The 17548-nt window shown below is 34.2% G+C and overlaps 2 protein-coding genes across 2 annotated transcripts; both read right to left on the bottom strand.

The window, feature by feature from the left end:
• Positions 1-661: 661 nt before the first annotated feature.
• Positions 662-4888, bottom strand: LOC110714543 (ABC transporter E family member 2-like). The gene is made up of 13 exons (XM_021893074.1): positions 4475-4888; positions 4201-4295; positions 3961-4058; positions 3760-3877; positions 3577-3666; positions 3081-3385; positions 2777-2972; positions 2521-2700; positions 2168-2437; positions 1633-1878; positions 1394-1536; positions 842-907; positions 662-742 (listed from the first exon to the last, which is right to left on the bottom strand). Exons 1-11 carry the CDS (start codon positions 4575-4577, stop codon positions 1417-1419), a joined length of 1821 nt encoding a protein of 606 aa, XP_021748766.1. The 5' UTR covers positions 4578-4888; the 3' UTR covers positions 662-742; positions 842-907; positions 1394-1416.
• A 1573-nt stretch (positions 4889-6461) lies between these two features.
• On the bottom strand, positions 6462-12857 carry LOC110714651 (ABC transporter E family member 2-like). The gene is made up of 15 exons (XM_021893205.1): positions 12686-12857; positions 11691-11801; positions 10974-11059; positions 10735-10832; positions 10539-10656; positions 10358-10447; positions 9837-10141; positions 9542-9737; positions 9285-9470; positions 8842-9111; positions 8303-8548; positions 7900-8042; positions 7190-7254; positions 6977-7103; positions 6462-6804 (listed from the first exon to the last, which is right to left on the bottom strand). Exons 2-12 carry the CDS (start codon positions 11791-11793, stop codon positions 7923-7925), a joined length of 1818 nt encoding a protein of 605 aa, XP_021748897.1. The 5' UTR covers positions 11794-11801; positions 12686-12857; the 3' UTR covers positions 6462-6804; positions 6977-7103; positions 7190-7254; positions 7900-7922.
• Positions 12858-17548: the final 4691 nt, after the last annotated feature.

Here is a 17548-nt window from a genome sequence, read left to right as displayed (position 1 = left end):
TAATATGTATACCTCATTTGAATTAATAAATGAGTTTGGTTCTTGAGCGTGCACTCTTGTAAGACATGAATGCCTGAATTTGAGTTAAATACAAACTAATCTTTATGAAAATTTTCAAGCATTTTCGTATAATACAGCAAGTTTAAAACAATTTAACAAGTTTATTTTTCATTAGCAAAAGAATTCTCAAACATATACTAGTGACTCAAACTAGTAAAATATTTTTATGTGATCCATGTCATTATTGGGCCTATTGGCCAAAGCCTAGTAAACTCACACTAGTAAGAACCAGAAAGAAGTGCATAAACCAGTAGCTTAAGCAAGCCTCCTGCTCAAACTCGGCGCAATATCAGTCAAGAAATAATAGTACAGAGCTTGCAGAAACAGATATCAGTATGCCAGCAGGCCAATAAAAATTGCTACCCTCGAATCAACCTCGTTCAATTGATCAGCTTCCTTGACTCTAAGAAACAATAGCCAGCATTAGCAATGCATCCAATTCCATACGCTTGTTACATAAGCTCCTGCAAGGCTGCAAGGATGGATGTTAAGCATAAGGATTTCGGGCTTTGGCTGGTGACAACTATGCCTGATTAAATTTGTGCTGGTGAAAACTGAGGGCAATTGTGTACATTGTTAGATAACAAAACTAGAAAACTTGCCTCATATCTTTAATGGAGTATACTTTGTCAATCCTTAAGCGATGATTTGTTAAGTCCCTTCTGTATGCGATATCCAGATGCTGCATTTGTCGGAGGAAAGGCTGATTAGTAATAATCACAAGTTCACTTATGCAGGAACAAAAACAAGACCAGTAATGAAATTTAAAATGAATCAAAACCTTGCAGCATCCCAATGCTTCCGTTGATGGAAACAGCATATCCCTTGAGGTTGTGACCTTCAAGTCCTGTAAAAACAAATTTCAAACACAAAGAAATTATAGTTAGCCTGTTGGAAAGGCAAATCATCCTAATTGTAGCAGCGTGATGATATATTTGAAACACCTATCACTAAAGTCTAAAAATAAAATGTACTAAGTTCTATCAGAGTTATCTGAGGCTCTGAGCTATCCCTTCCATTATTGAGCTTTAGATTTTGACCATTAACATAATTCAGTACATAATTATGTATCATTTGAACAATAGTCCATAAGACTTATTTTGATATGAATAAACAAAGACACTTCTTTGGCAAAGAAACACGAAAACATTGCTGCTCCTCTGCCTCAGAACTGCAGAGTTAATCAGCTGATAAACTAACAATTTAAACCTAAGATCAGCTTCTAAAAAAAAACTAAGGCTAGCAGCTTGAATGCCATAGCTAATAAGCTTCACTAAAAGAAAAGAGGAAGACAGAAAACAGTACACAGTTTTTATTCTTTTGAAGGACAAACCTTGGTGAAAACTGAACACCCTATCAATTATCCAGGTAGTAATAAGTCCCTGCTGATTTCTGTTCCCTATCCTTTGCGGAATCAAGCTTGTTAATCCTTGGTCGATAATTAGTTGGGTCCCTTCTGAATGTAATATCCGGATGCTGCAATTTTTTCGAGTTATAGGTTGACATAAATTATAGTTCAATAGTCCATATAGCATAAATATGATTAAGATGTAGAAAGAAATTCAAACTAACCGATAAGAAAAGATTCATTCCCTTCAACAACGACTGAGGAGAGGTTGCAGTACAATCCACCGATGGTGTCCCTTCATAAACAATTACTCTGTCTGCAAGATATGTTGCCATTATGAAATCATGCTCAACAACAAATGCAGTCTTTTTGGCATGGAGAATAAATCTCTTTATCAACTTAGAAGCCACAATACGCTGCACAGAATCCAGATATGCACTTGGTTCATCTATCAAATAAATGTCTGCAGGCTGCATGAGTACAAAATGGTTAGTATTAACTGTGTCATACTTCTTATGAAACATACATTTCAGCCATTCACTTAAGGCAGAAAATAAGGATCCATATAAAGGCAGTCGATAAACAATATAGCATGGTGTAGAGACTTCCTGTCACCTAAAGATGCTAAAGGGTAAAGAACATGTATCTTCACAAAATGTACTACAATATATACTCAATGATTCGACTCATGAAAATAACCACAGACTGAGACATAAGAAAGAGGTAGAACAGATACAGGAAATTAGCTAACAAATCTACCTTTCCTAGACACACAGCTAATGCAACTCTTTGCAATTCTCCACCAGATAAATTTTCGACTTGCTGATCCATTAACTGCTGTATCTGAAGAGGCTTCATGACATCTGAGACAAACTGTGGTAGAGTGTATGAATCCATTATCTTCCTATGTAAATACTCCCTCACGGAACCTTTGAACGTTGGACTAATCTTCTGGGGCTTGTAAGAAACATTGAATTCAGGTACTTCCACATCCGAAGCTTCCACAGTATCTGGCTTCAATTTACCAGCCTGAAAATTCAAAATTGAAACTAACCTCAGATTAAGTATATATTTCTGAGAAAATTTAAAGATTTATGAAAAGAAAAAATTACCAGCATCTTAATAAATGTTGTCTTCCCAGTTCCATTTTCTCCCAGCATCACAATAATCTGTGAATCTGTAAATTCACCTTCCATTACACACATTTTAAAACCACCCAGAGTTTTTGTCATCGTTGGGTATTTGTATAGAGCATATGACTCAATCTCCTCAGCATTAGGTGTCTCAGCAACCTGAATATAATCAAACATGAGTTAATTGACAAAATAAAAGAGCTACTGGAAGTATGTTATGTACAAGGAAGCATACCTTGAATGTAAGAGATTCAGCACGAAAACGAAGATTTTCTGTAGGTATGAATCCTGCCAAGAATATATTGATTCCTTCTCTAACAGAATAAGGCAGGGTCACAACTCCATATGCACCCGGTTTACCATATAAGCAACAAATAAAGTCTGATAGATAGTCTAAAACACTAAGATCGTGCTCCACGACAATGACATAGCTGAAACACAAGATTAAACAAGGAAAAATCAGCTAATCAGTTACTAGTAGTTATCTTCCTGTACAACTCCAAAAAAGAAGTCAAGAAAGATCAAATATGAAACTATACCTTTGGGGGTTCAGCAATGATCTGATAACTTCGGCAGCTTTGAGCCTTTGTTTCACATCCAAATAACTTGAAGGTTCATCAAACATATATATAACACCACTACGCATAGCCACAGCTGCAATCGCAAACCTCTGCAGTTCACCCCCTGATAGATCTCCCACTTTACGATCTTCAACTTTATTCAGCTCCAGATCATTGCAGAGAGAAGCCTTCATGTCCTTCTCGTCTATTTTAGCTAAGACCTCTCCAACATTGCCCTGTACTTCCTTTGGAATGTTATCTACATACTGTGGCTTGATTTTGGCCTATTCACACATAGACGAGGCAACATTAAACAACAAGAAATGCTCATTCCACATTCAGCACATTATCCATGACACCATCACGAAAAGGACTCATTAAGTAAATACTGAATGAGTAATACAGTAATCATCATTTCATATTTTTTGGTGTAAGAAAGAAGTAAAAGTACAATGAATCAAGAGGGTATAGCCACCTTCAGATTATCTTCCAATATGCGCATAAAATACTTTTGCAGTTCTGATCCGCGGAAATAAGTTAAGATTTCCTGCCAGTTAGGCGGATTCTGCAGAAAAACATATAGTATAAGTATATTCAGTAAATAAGAAAAAGATATCAGGAAGCAATAACAAAAAGTCATCAAAATTAAGCATATTACATCAAATCTCCCCAAATTGGGCTTCAATTTTCCAGCCAAAACTTTGAGAGCAGTAGTCTTCCCAATACCATTTGTTCCCACTAAGCCAAGAACTTGTCCTGGTCTCGGAACAGGTAACCTGTAATTAAGAAACTCTACAGTTAAGACCTCAAAAGAATCAAAAGAATTCATCATCAACACACCACATATCAACTAACTAACCTATGTAATTTGAAGGTGTTGGGGCCATAACGATGTGTTGTATCTTTGTTCAGATCTTTTGGGAGATTAATGATCTGAATTGCTCCAAAAGGGCATTTCTGCATCCATCAATCCACAACCAAAACAAAAGTAATAATCAAACACGCTGAACAACCATAATACATCATGTGCATGTGAGAACATATATATGTGTATGAGTTAGTGTAAACAATGATAAGTAGCACAGTTTACAGTGATGACCTGAGTACAAATACCACAACCAATGCACAGTTCCTCTGAGATGAACGCGAGTTTTTTATCTTGTGTTACTGATCTAATCTCAATACATCGTTTCCCTGAAATTGAGAAAGGCTAATCAGATCCTGTTGGGGCACAGATAGATCATATGGTTTGCAAAGCATATATTTCATTAAGAAAAATAACTTAATACACATAGATAAGTTTTTTACACAAGTGAGCAAATGAATGCATCATGAACAAATGAAGATTGGTTTACACAAAAACAATTGCATACCTGTCTGAACAGGACAGCTCTTTTTACACTCCAGACTGCAGTTTTTGGGCTTGCAACGATCAGAGTTCACTATCGCAATACGTGGAAAACGGTCTTTCATCATGACTCTCGTACTTTAGAAGAAGAAAAAACAACAAACTTCAGACTTGACAAGAACAAACAACAACAACCAAAAAAAACAACATAATTGTATCATAGGCGAAAAATGATTAACAAAAGCTATACATATTAGATATATGTTGAGGATCATGAAGTGGAGGGATGGTTTGTCCCTCCATCTCCCCCAGGACTGCCTGGGTTCGATCCCCCCTACTGTGATAGGAGGGGCACCTCGTTCTTACCTTTTGAAAAAAAATATATTACATATGTGCTTGTAAACCAAACTAAGGATGTGTTTTACTCACCTGATTTTCACTGAACTTATTAAAATTTATTTTAGTTATAATTTATACACGGATAACCCTTATACTTATTAAACCTAAACTGAACTTATCTGAAATTAGGTTAACTTATCTGAACTTTTGTGAAAATAATGTGAATAGAACAAACCCTAAGCAAACAACATAATCTAAAGAACTAAAACAACGAAAGGATCAAAGGAGTATATATATCAAATACCGTATTACCAATTCGAAAAACAGATAGAAGTTCAATCTATATATAATTATCAACGTACAACAAAACAAATTCTAACAATCACTAATACTAATATTTTTAGAAGTTATTGTCACATTCCAAAGTCCAAAGCAACTATGACTGAAATTCTTTATAAAATTTAAAACTCTAGAATCAATCAATCAAAGCCTTAATCCCATGATCAATCAAAATATTACATAAACGAGTCCTAACCTTTGAGAAAATAAAAGCAATGCGAAGAATAGAGGATGCTGAATTGATGTTGACGACGACGAGGACGGGAGCGCTAGGGCGTTGAAGTTATTTGTTTGTTTGTTGACAAATTCCAAAAATTTGTTACAATATCTTCTAGGGATAAGACTTGGAGCCCAAGTAAAACAACTAATAAACCTAAAGATTTAAATAACTAAAATAGTATCTAATACTGTAATAAGAAAACTAATTGCTACGGAGTACGTATTTAAAAGATAAGATAGAAATTTTCCAATCACAATCGATTACAATATTTTATAAATATATACAATACAATATATAATGCATTCTGGTTTGTGACCGTGTCAATATTCAATAGATATGAAATTAATAGTATTAAAGTGTTTTACAAAATATACTTATTTACAAAATACGGAGTAATTTTGTTCAATTACTAGAAAATCAAATTATACCATAAAATTAACCGTATAATAGTAAGTCATACTACGTACAATTTCAGGGTTTTTCAGTTGCTAAAAATTAATTTTATCAAATTTAACAATATTTGAGTTTCGAAGATTGGATTTTTTTTTTTTTTTTTTTTTTTTGCCTTTGAGCTATAATGAGTTATAGGTCGTAATGTGTTTATCAGTTTATCACATTTATCACATTACGAAAACTCAACCATGTCAATTAGCATATTTTAAAAAACAATAACAAGTGACTTGTCTTTCAAACTAAATTCCATCCAACTTTTTTACTCGTATTTATTAAAATTATGACCAATATACTCATATATAGCGCAAAAAGTCAATAGAAAATCTACTGTTTTGAAGTCTGCCACCGACTTGATAATGCTGAACTATATAAAGTACACGGTAGCTGAACTCAAGTTCACTTGCCACGATACATGGACATGTAAATGAACTACAAGCGTGAGTGCACGAAACACCATTTTGGACCGAAACATGGATATGTTTCATCAACCACAGCTAAGTTGAATCGGTAAACATGTATGAAGTTATTGTGACAAGTCAATGGACTAAAACATGTAGATGAAGAACATCCAAATTATATACTTGGGGACGATTTAGATTCAAAACAGCAGCATTTCACGTTTCAAAATAATACTTGGCAGTTGGCACTAGGTATAAAACAGTTTGCACCAAAATATATCAAGCACAACATTTTATTCGGCCCCATTAGCAAGAACATTCTAATCTAATTCTGATCCATGTCAAAATTGGCCAAGGCCAAAATCCACTCAAACAGTCACACTAAAAAGAACGATAAACATGCAGCATAAGAAAACCTCCTGTTGCAGAATTAGTCAAAATAGTAGAGATCATATGCTTCAGAGAATATTAGTACAAAGGCTAGCAGAAACAGGAATCAGTATACGAGCAGGACGATAATAAATTGCCACCCTCAAACAACCTCTTCCAATCATTCAGTCTCCTAAGCTTCAAGAAACAATGGCCAACATACAATTCCATAGAGTCCTGCAAGGATGGTATCAAACAACAGAGCATCAGAATTTGGCTGGTGATGAGAGCAAATCAATTAATACAGAAATAATATTATTAATAACAGTTAAGGGTAACTTGTGCGGTCTTGCTTAAGGACAGTGAGGGTACGGGAAACAGATTAATTAGCTGTAAAGGAAAAACCTACATGACATTCACATCAATCATCCAGGAATAATTTGTTGACAGATTTCTGCTCCTTGTCTTTCACGGAGACTAGTTTCTCAATCCTTGGGTGATAATAGCTAGGTCCCCTCTGAATTTGATATCCAATACTGCATTTTTCCAGAGGAAAAGGTGATGAGTAATAACCACATGACAGGATCACAGGCAGAAAACACAAGGCAACCAGAGTCAAAACCTTGCAGCATCCCAGTGCATCCGATGCTGGAAACAACAAGTCCAAAGGGTAGTGACCATAAACTCCTGTAAAGACAGATTTCAAACACAAGGATTTAAAGTTTTAAACTATGGCTGGTGGAAAAGAATATAAACACATTTGTAGCATAGGATAAAAAGGAAACATGTTCCTACGACAATTATATGACCCTAATGGTAATTATTTATTCACCAATCATCAACATCTAAGGCAAAAATCCCTCAATAAATAAATTACTTACAAATATCTGTAACTAATTCACGGCGTCCATTATTCAACAATTGAATAATTATTTTTCTCAAAACATATTGGTAAAGGTATCATCATAACCCTTAAAAAAGGTTTGGATTCCAAATACTATAGCTTAAAAACAGTGTTCGGTCTACTTCGCCCTCAACATCTTCTTGGACCCTTTTGCCCTCAGACTCCCTTTTGGATACACATCTGTCCTTTCCCTTGCTTTCCACCTCACCATTGCTTCTCCATTCATCTCATCCTCTCTCTCTCTTTTGTGCCCTCCTTTAGCTTTCTTGATTTCCTTCCATCACTCTTCTTGAGTTCTCTCTCATATATCCTTTTGCATTCCTTGGCAAGGTCATTTCCAATTTTAAAATCTCTTATTCTTCCTCCCTACATATTCTTCCTAGGTGAAAGAAAATAATACACAAGTTTTATTCTAGTGAATAACAAACCTTGGTAAAAAGTGAAAACCCCATCAATCATCCAGGTAATAATAAGTCCCTGCTGTTTTCTGCTCCCTGTCCTTCGCAGACTCTAGCTTGTTAATTCTTGGGCGATAATTAGTTGGGTCCCTTCTAAATGTGATATCCAGATGCTGCAATAAAAATGAATAAATAAATAAATAAAGTTGATAGAAGTTATAACTGTGAACCAAAATTCAAACTGTGAACCAAAATAAGATCGAAAAATATGCAAACTATGCAAAAGGCATTGCAAAGAGTCCAAAATACCAGGAAAGGCTATGTTGATAAAATCCAACCACAATTGATACTTCATAACTTTGTGGATTCAGGTGATATTCAATAAAGTTTTGAAATAGATATGCATGTATAAAAGAAAAGAAGGGAGGCTTACCGATAAGAAGAGATTCATTCCATTCAACAACGATTGGGGAGAATTGGCAGTACAATCTACCGATGGTATCCCCTCATAAACAACTACTCTGTCTGCTAAATATGTTGCCATTATAAAATCATGTTCAACAACAAATGCAGTCTTCTTGGCATGGAGAATAAATCTCTTTATCACCTTTGAAGCCACTATACGCTGTTCGGAGTCCAGATATGCACTTGGTTCATCTATCAAATAAATATCTGCAGGCTGCATAAGTACAAAATCATTAATCACAAATTGTGCCATCTTATGATAGTTACGAAACATAAAACTCATCCGTTCACTAAGTAGAAAACAAGGATCCATCACAAGATATATGATAAACAACGTAAAGTTTAAAGACCTCCTGTCATCTACAACTAAAGAACATGCATCTACACAAATTACTACAACATATTTCTACTGATCCCACATGTATATCATGCAACTGTAACAAAGGACTGACACAATAGAAGGCAGGACAAAGAAAAAGAGACAGGAAACCAGAGGAAGAACTATACCTTTCCCAGACACAAAGTTAATGCAACTCTTTGCAACTCTCCACCAGATAGATTCACAACCTCTTGATCCATTAACTGCTCAATCTGAAGAGGCTTCATGACATCTGAATTAAATTGAGGATGAGTATATGAATCCCTTATCTTCTGATGCAAAAGAGCTCTCACAGAGCCTAGAAATTTTGGACTGATTTTCTGGGGCTTGTAAGAAACGTTAAATTCAGGTACATCCACATCCGAAGATTCCACATCATCAGGCTTTAGTATACCAGCCTGAAAATTCACAATTGAAAGTGTATTCATATCCAAAGCCCTTCAACATAAACCTTGACGTTTGACAATTTTTATTCATTTTCTCTAACCAGGCGGCAACCCGCAAATAAATATTTTTTAAAAAAAAAAATCAGATCTGTTCAGCTTGCAGTTTTTATGTAAAGAGAAATTACCAGCATACGGATAAATGTTGTCTTCCCTGTTCCATTTTCTCCCAGCATCACAATAATCTGTGAATCTGTAAATTCACCTTCCTTGACACACATTTTAAAACCACCGAGAGTTTTTGTCATTGTTGGGTATTTGTATCGAGCATATGTCTCAACCTCCTCAGCATTATCTTGAGGTGTCTCGGCAACCTAAGAAAATCACACATGAGATGACTGACATGTATAGAGAGCAGCCAGAAGATATGCATTGTGAAGAATACCTTAAATGTAAGAGATTCATCTCGGAAACGGAGATTTTCAGTGGGAACAAACCCTGCTAAGAATATATTGATTCCTTCTCTAACAGAGAATGGCAAGGTCACAACTCCATATGCACCCGGTTTACCATATAAGCAGCAAATGAAGTCTGAAAGATAGTCTAGAACACTAAGATCATGCTCCACAACTATAACATAGCTGAAAACACAAAAATTAAAAAGAAAAAAAGAGCTTGAATTAGTTATCTTCCAGTAGAAAGCCCTGAAATCTTCACAAAGATCAAATATTGAAAGATACCTTTTGGGGCTCAGCAATGATCTAATAACTCGTGCAGCTTTGAGTCTCTGCTTCACATCCAAGTAACTTGAAGGTTCGTCAAACATATATATTTCACCACTCTGCATAGCCACAACTGCAATGGCAAATCTCTGCAGTTCACCACCAGATAGATCACCCACTTTACGATCAAGAACTTTAGTCAGCTCCAGATCATCACAGAGTACAAGCTTCATGTCTCTCTCATCTTTCTGTTCTAAGACCTCTCCCACATTTCCCTGGACTGCCTTTGGAATATTATCCACATACTGAGGTTTGATATTGGCCTATTCATAGACAAGCATTAGCAAAAAGACAATGAAGAGGCTACAATAAACAAGGATTGCTAACATCTATCATATAATACATTCAGCACGCTACCGTAGGACGAGCATGAATAAGGGCACAGAGATAAAAAGGGAAATGAGTAAAACAGTAATCAGTTCCAGATTTTGTGTGTAAAAATGAGCTAAAAGTATAATCAACTAAGAGGATATAGCTACCTTCAGATTATCTTCCAATATGCGTGTAAAATAATTTTGCAGTTCCGATCCGCGGAAATACGTTAAGATTTCCTGCCAGTCAGGTGGATTCTGCAGAAAACACATATTATCCCGTAAATATGCAGAAGGTATCAAGAAGCAATAAACAAATTAACAAAATCACCAAAATTCAGCATATTACGCTGAACCTCCCCAAATTGGGCTTCAATTTTCCAGCCAAAACTTTGAGAGCAGTTGACTTCCCAATACCATTTGTTCCCACTAAGCCAAGAACTTGTCCTGGTCTTGGGACAGGTAACCTATAATGAAATAGTTTTGCAATTAAATTCCAAAAGAGTCGAAAGAACCCAGAATCAACAGGACACAAATAAGCTAACCTGTGTAATTTGAAAGTGTTGGGGCCATAACGGTGTGTTGTATCCTTACTCAGATCTTTTGGAAGATTAATGATCTGAATTGCTTCAAAAGGGCATTTCTGAATCCAGATTTTCACAATCAAAACAAAAGAAAAAAATCAGGCACACTGAGCAACACAAAATGTGGTAACATTCTCATATAAGCATATAACACATGTGTATGAGTGATAGAGAATAGCAGCATAGTTTTTAGTGTTGACCTTGACACAAATACCGCATCCAATGCACAGCTCCTCAGAAATGAAAGCAAGTTTTGTTAATGGGCCAACCTCAATACATAGCTTCCCTGAAATGAAAAAAGGTAAAATCACAACAGTTTGGTCACATGTCATAAGGTGTATGAGCATAACCAATTCAAAACTCTAGACACAAACTGACTAGCAAAGACATCATCCAGCCATGACCAAGAGTCCAAACAAAGTTTTGTTAGTTGTCTCGTAAGGTTTTTTTAAAAAATAAAAATAAAATAAAATAAAATAAAACTCTCTTGGATCGTAAATTGCAAAAAATAAGACACCCTTTCACACTCACTCCCACGTTGAACCACGCAACTATGTGACTATGCATACACAAATAGAAGCATGTAGCACCATACAGATAAAGCAAGAGAGAAATGTTGAAATACCGATGCCCAATGACATGTAGAATCCTCAAACAACATTCTTAAGTTAATCCATAAGATCAGCGTGCAAATCATTGCCATTTGAAAGTAGATATTCATTACAATTTTGTATACATTGCAATTATGAAATCATCAATATAGGGAACAAACAAATGCATCATTAACAGAGATGGGCGACTGATTCTACAAGCGCGTCATCCAGAATAAACATGAAAGGAAAGAAGGTAATCACGCAGCTGAAGTATATCATTTCCACCAGAACAAGAAATCATTATACACACGAATAATTGCATACCTGTCTTGACCACAGGACAACTCTTTTTGCACTCTTGACGGCACTTCTTTGGCTTACATCGATCCGAGCTCACAATCGCAATACGTGTCAAACGGTCTGACATCTTACTTGCTGTAGAATTGAAGAGAGAAAAAAAGCAAAAAAATTACCAACACAAATACGGATCATCACACTACACAAGAGGGGGAAAAGGTAAGCCTTGTCATCACTCATGCATTTTGCAAGAGAAAACACGTAAGGCATCACCATCTCAGCCTCTCAGAAAACACGACACCCAGCATTAATAGGAAATAAGTTGCTATATAACCCTATTATACCAAAACCGGAGGTACAACAAAGCAAATTGAATCCAGAGTAAGCCAAACTATAATAAGATCGACATCCCCGATATAACTATATAACCATCTCAACCTCTCGGAAAACACGACATCCAATTAATAAGTAAGTTAATAGCTAAGTATCTAAACCTAAGCATATTGAATCCAGAGTATGCCAAGACATAAACAAGCTCGAGATCCAGTAACGCATAACCACAACCACCTCAGCCTCTCGGAAACACGACATCCAACATTGATAGGAAATAAGTTGCAATCTAATGGTGCCAAGTCAATAAACAAGCTCGGGATCCAGTCGGCGGTTCAGGCCCGACCCTGAGCAAAAGCAGGGGGCAACCGCCCTGAATCCCGAGAGAAAACTTCCATTATTATGATTCCGTTCTAACATTAAAGGGTTCTGAAACATATTAGCAACCAAATTTGATTCAATTATCAAAGTAAGCTAAAAAATGACGCTAAATTTCTCTCACTTAATAATATGAACAGCAAAATTCTAGCAACAAGATCGCTCTTCATAATCTTTCATAACTTGAGTGATTATAATCAATAGTTCAAAAATCCACCTTCGAAGAACCCTAAATTGACTATACTGATAAATTAAATCAACGATTAGTAGATAGTGAAATTGATATTCGATAATCAAAGGAAAAAGGATGTTACCTCAGAAGCCGCTTCAATGGAGGAGAGAAAGCTCAAATGCGGCTTCAATGGAGAATTCGGAGTGCGCTTCAATGGAGGAGAGAGATAGGGGGGTGCAGCGAGGCAGCGTAAGCGTGAGAAGGGAGGAAAGAAAATAAAGACCTAAGAGGAAGGAATAATATTAATGACACGCAAATGCCAAAGATGTAAAAAAATGATCCGACCTGAAAAAAAAAAAAAAAAAAAAAAAAAAAAAGGTGAAAATCAATTTAGGTGATAAATTATGTAGGGTTATTATTACTTATTAGGAGAACAAATGTGGAAAAATATTTAAAGGTATGTTCTCATATGTTGAAATTCAGTTCAATTTATATTTAATAATAATAATATTGATACAATTCATTGTTCAAATGTTTCTATTTTTTGATACACATTTCTATTGTTTAAACTCATTGAGAAAATTAGAGTACTACACAACTTAAACTAATTTTCATAATCAATTAGTTCTTCGTCTTTTTCTTGTCCACCAATCTCCTCCATTACCTCGGCATTCCTTTGAACTGACTCCCATATCTGATCAGTTATTTCTTGTCGTACAATATCCATAGCTGTTTTTTTGTTAGGATTGTACATAGTATGATCTTCTCTTCGCTCCATGACTTCAACTTGGTGCGTGAATGGAATCCATAGTTTATGTAAACGAATAAAATTGTGTAGAGTACAACAAGTAACGATTATTTGCAACTGAAAACGTAATTTATTTATTTTTTTTTATTTTTTTTTTAAATTAAACAACAAAGTGTTTTGTGTTCTTTTGTCATAATACTATTTTATTTTTAAATTATATAGTATATGTGTTCAAAATGTTTTGGGGTTTCATGTTTATAATATATTTTCCATTAATATTATAATTATAAAGTATATTTTTCATAAATATTTTAATATGTACATATGTATATACACATATGTATAGTAATAAATAATCAAAGATCACTAATCCGTAGTTAAAAATCACTAATTACTAAGTTCAGTTCAGTTCAGTACTTCAGCTCAATTCAGTTCAGCTCAGTTCAGTTCAGCTGATTTCAGTCAATGAGAACAGACAATAATCTAGTTGTGGAAATAATTAGGTTATAAAGCTTGGTTATTAAGTGAAATAGTATTATAGTAGTGCGAGTTTTCTTGGTCATTGAGTGAAAGGGGAAGATTATGTAGTGGGAATGGGTAAAAGTAGGAAAGAGAAAATGTCTAACCATAGTCCATCAATCCATCATTGAGGTACATTGGTTATTAAGTGGTTAGACCCTCTTCAATGGTGAAACTTAAGTGAATTTTTTTCACGAGAGATAGAATTTTTTGCAAAGGATACCCATAAAACTTAACAACTCCTAAAGAAAGTTGCTAAGTTTAGATACTCAACTTTGAATCTCATTTGACAAAAGACAAACTTTTAAATAAAATGGATGTTCAGTAAATTACTAACATACGTTATAAAGTGACAATAAAATGTACAAAAGTTACACTAAAACGCACAAAAGTTACCCTGACATATATAAAAGTTATTTATGCTTCATTGATAAACTTGACAAAAGTGACACTAAATTTGACAAAAGTGACACTAAATCCGACAAAAGTGTACCCGATATACAGTAAATTACTAAAAACCGGGTGTATATGTGGGCCCTTATCAATATTATACGAGTAATATGTTTTGTGATTTATTTAAGTTTTAATTTTTTTTTCTAAAGAAAAACTTATATTATGATTTGGTGGGCCATAAATTGAAAGTGATATCAGTATACTTTAGAAAGTCTCACCATTGAGAAATTAGATTTCAAATGGGTTGCTAAATTGAGAAGTGGGTTGGGTATCACCATTGAAGGTAAAAAATAACTCATATTGTAATTGAATACTCAAAGTTGAGTTTTACCATTGGAAATTGTCTTATAGGTGAGGTGAAAAATAGAGAAATTAATAAAATAAGTGATAAGCACAATAGTTGTGGGCAACCATTGTGTTATCTATACCCACAAAAAAATTATTGACTTGTTGAGCCATAGCAACTTTTTTCGAATCAAAATCAAATTTTTAACAAAAAAAATGTAATTTTTAGCTTGCCCAAATCGCAGTCTGCATATTAGGTTGGGTTAGCGGGCTATGTCGTGTAGTTAATCACCTCTATCTAAAAAGTTATACAAAATACTCGATTAAAATTAAAATAGATTATTCAATTTCTGCGAGAACAACAAAACAAAATTAACAAACATGTTTAAAAATTAAGTGGAAAAAAGGAAAAAAAATATATCTCAATAACAAATCATTTAAAGCTTAAAATAAGGATAATTTTACGATTGAAAAATAATTAATCCAATACAAACAAATGAGATTGTAGAATTAGAATTAATTGATTAATAATAAAATAAATTTTCTTTGGGATAAAAATTAAGCAAATTGATTTTTTATTAACTAGAAAAATCGTGCATCCTAGCTTTATATCCATTTTTACCTAATCTAAGGTCAATTTGAAATGATATAACCAGAGAAATTTTAGATCCAAATTCATCTTATGTAAAGTATAGCTAAAAATGATTAGACATTTAATAACCTGAATTTGACCCATATGACTACAACTGACCGTCTGACCCAACTCTATTTGAAATTAATTACCCACGATAATTTTACACATTGAAACTAATGTGCACCCAACTCAAAGTGTATCAACTATCACTTAGACCCAAATAAATACATGGTTTTAGTAATCTTGTATTTACTCGAATTATTATTAATCAGACCTTGACAAATGACAATATATGTAACCCAAATAGAGTCAACTTTTACTTCGATCACCTAACCTATATATTGGTCCAACTCGGTAATATATGTAACCCAAACAACTCAACTTTATTTAGCCAGAACTATTTTTTAACTAAATCATATATATTTTTTGGTTATTGTATACCTTTGTTATGTAATAATGTGTGTGTTTTTAACATGTTGGCTTAATCCTTATATGGGTAATAATGTTCTTCAAAAAAAAAAATATGGGTAATAATGTGTGTTTGAGAGAGAGAGTGAAGGGGGGTTTAATGTTGTTAGACCACTCTCATTCATGGGCAAATAAAAAAATGACATTATCTCTCTATCCACTTTCTCACTCTTCTTTTCCACTTTTTTTCATGGACATTTTTTTTCCTAAAACTTCTCACACATTCAAAGGCTAATAAAAAAACCCACACCACTCTCTCTCCTAATATATTACTATCATTACATTATTTTTAATATGTGTAGCTTTTTTTTTTTTTTTTTTTTTTGCTGATTTGGTACCATGGCCCACACTACTTTAGCAATGAATTTTTGCCATTGCTATGGGCATTTGAGGATTTCCTCGTGGGCATATTTTCTAATGCTCATGAGTGGGAAGCCAAAATTTTATTTTTTTTTCATTAAATTCTCCTCATGGGCAAAAAAATGCCCATGAGTGAGAGTGCTCTTAGAACGATTCCAAACTTAGCTTATTCCTTATATGTGTTGGTCTCAAAACAACTCTTCTAACATATTGTTCAGACATTCTTATGGATTAGTTGGAGAATCATCGGCTAACGATATTATTGTATAAATCCGTTAATGATATTGGTGGTTTTTATCTAACATTTGAAGTTGGGGTGTAGTAGCAAATTAGCCCAAACACTTTTATTGCAGGTGTAAAGTAACCCCATAACTTTTACTTGTAGCAAATTAACCCCACAACTTAATATAATTGTGCAATCAAAACCTATTCATCAAATTTGAGCAAAATCACATTAAAATATATAAATTTCATAAAATATACTCCAATAAAAGACAAAAAAAAGTTAAAAAAAAAATTAATTACATCCAAAATATTGTGCATATACATTATCATACATATTAAATACATACTATAAAATATAGAAATTATCGACACTGAAATATGACAAAGGGCGAAAAAATTAACGGAATTTAGCAAACCATCATACTTGATTAATCTCTTCAATTGCTCACATTTAATTGAAATGGTAAGAAATATAACGCATGTATAATACTCTTAATGCTTATTATTAATACAAAAAATTAGCATGTTTTGATGAATTTATTGTTAAATAATGATGATCAGATGTACGTTGCACGATATGTTAAGTTTTGGGGTCCATTTGCTATAATTAAAAGTTAAGGGGGTAATTTGAACATAGAGTTAAAGTCTTGGTGCTAATTTGCTATATTTCCCTTTGAAGTTGAGTTTCCTCAGGTCACGAGTCAACACCCCCCTTTAATATAAACTCTGACATTGTATAATAGAAAGTTCGAGGTAACCTCTCCAACTTCTCAATGGAAACAAATACGTTACTGAAGACCCATACAACCATTGTGCAACGAAAAGCCATGTTTTCTTGTTAGCTAAGTTGAACAACGTTACTAGTGATAAACTTTTAGTATTTTATTTATTTATTTATTAAGATAAAACACAACTAACACAATTAGCATATTAGAATTGAGAAAATATGAGAATATTCGTGTATGTTTTTATTTTTTGGTGCTTAGAGAGCCACAAGGGCGGGTGATGAGAATCGATCCTAAGATCTCTTGGAACCGGGAGGGGAGCTCTAACCACTCGAGCTATCCCTCACTCTCACTCGACCCATGTATGTAATTATGAGATATGACCGTCATGTAACAAAATGCAAATCGAACAAAACACTCCGCAACAAACACATAATCGTGCAACAAATGAAGCTAGGTTGAATTGAGGTTGGCCATACCATAAAAACACCATGATTAAACGAATTGGTGTCCTACCAGTCTATGACTCATATCGTACATGTACGTTGCACCATGAATGAATACTGAATAATTAATATTACCGTTCAT

This window comes from Chenopodium quinoa, unplaced genomic scaffold, assembly GCF_001683475.1.
Source record: "Chenopodium quinoa cultivar QQ74 unplaced genomic scaffold, ASM168347v1, whole genome shotgun sequence".
NCBI lineage: Eukaryota > Viridiplantae > Streptophyta > Magnoliopsida > Caryophyllales > Amaranthaceae > Chenopodium > Chenopodium quinoa.
This window is presented reverse-complemented; position numbering and strand designations above follow the sequence as displayed.

Coding starts and splice junctions, on each gene's coding strand:
- LOC110714651 (XM_021893205.1), bottom strand. CDS start 11,793: ATGTCAGACCGTTTGACACGTATTGCGATTGTGAGCTCGGATCGATGT. Junction 9,738..9,836: donor TCATTGCTGAGCCCCAAAAG/GTATCTTTCAAT, acceptor TTGTGTTTTCAG/CTATGTTATAGTTGTGGAGC. Junction 8,549..8,841: donor TAACTTTGTGTCTGGGAAAG/GTATAGTTCTTC, acceptor GTACTTATGCAG/CCTGCAGATATTTATTTGAT.
- LOC110714543 (XM_021893074.1), bottom strand. CDS start 4,577: ATGATGAAAGACCGTTTTCCACGTATTGCGATAGTGAACTCTGATCGT. Junction 4,296..4,474: donor GAGCTGTCCTGTTCAGACAG/GTATGCAATTGT, acceptor TCTCAATTTCAG/GGAAACGATGTATTGAGATT. Junction 3,667..3,759: donor CCAATTTGGGGAGATTTGAT/GTAATATGCTTA, acceptor GTTTTTCTGCAG/AATCCGCCTAACTGGCAGGA.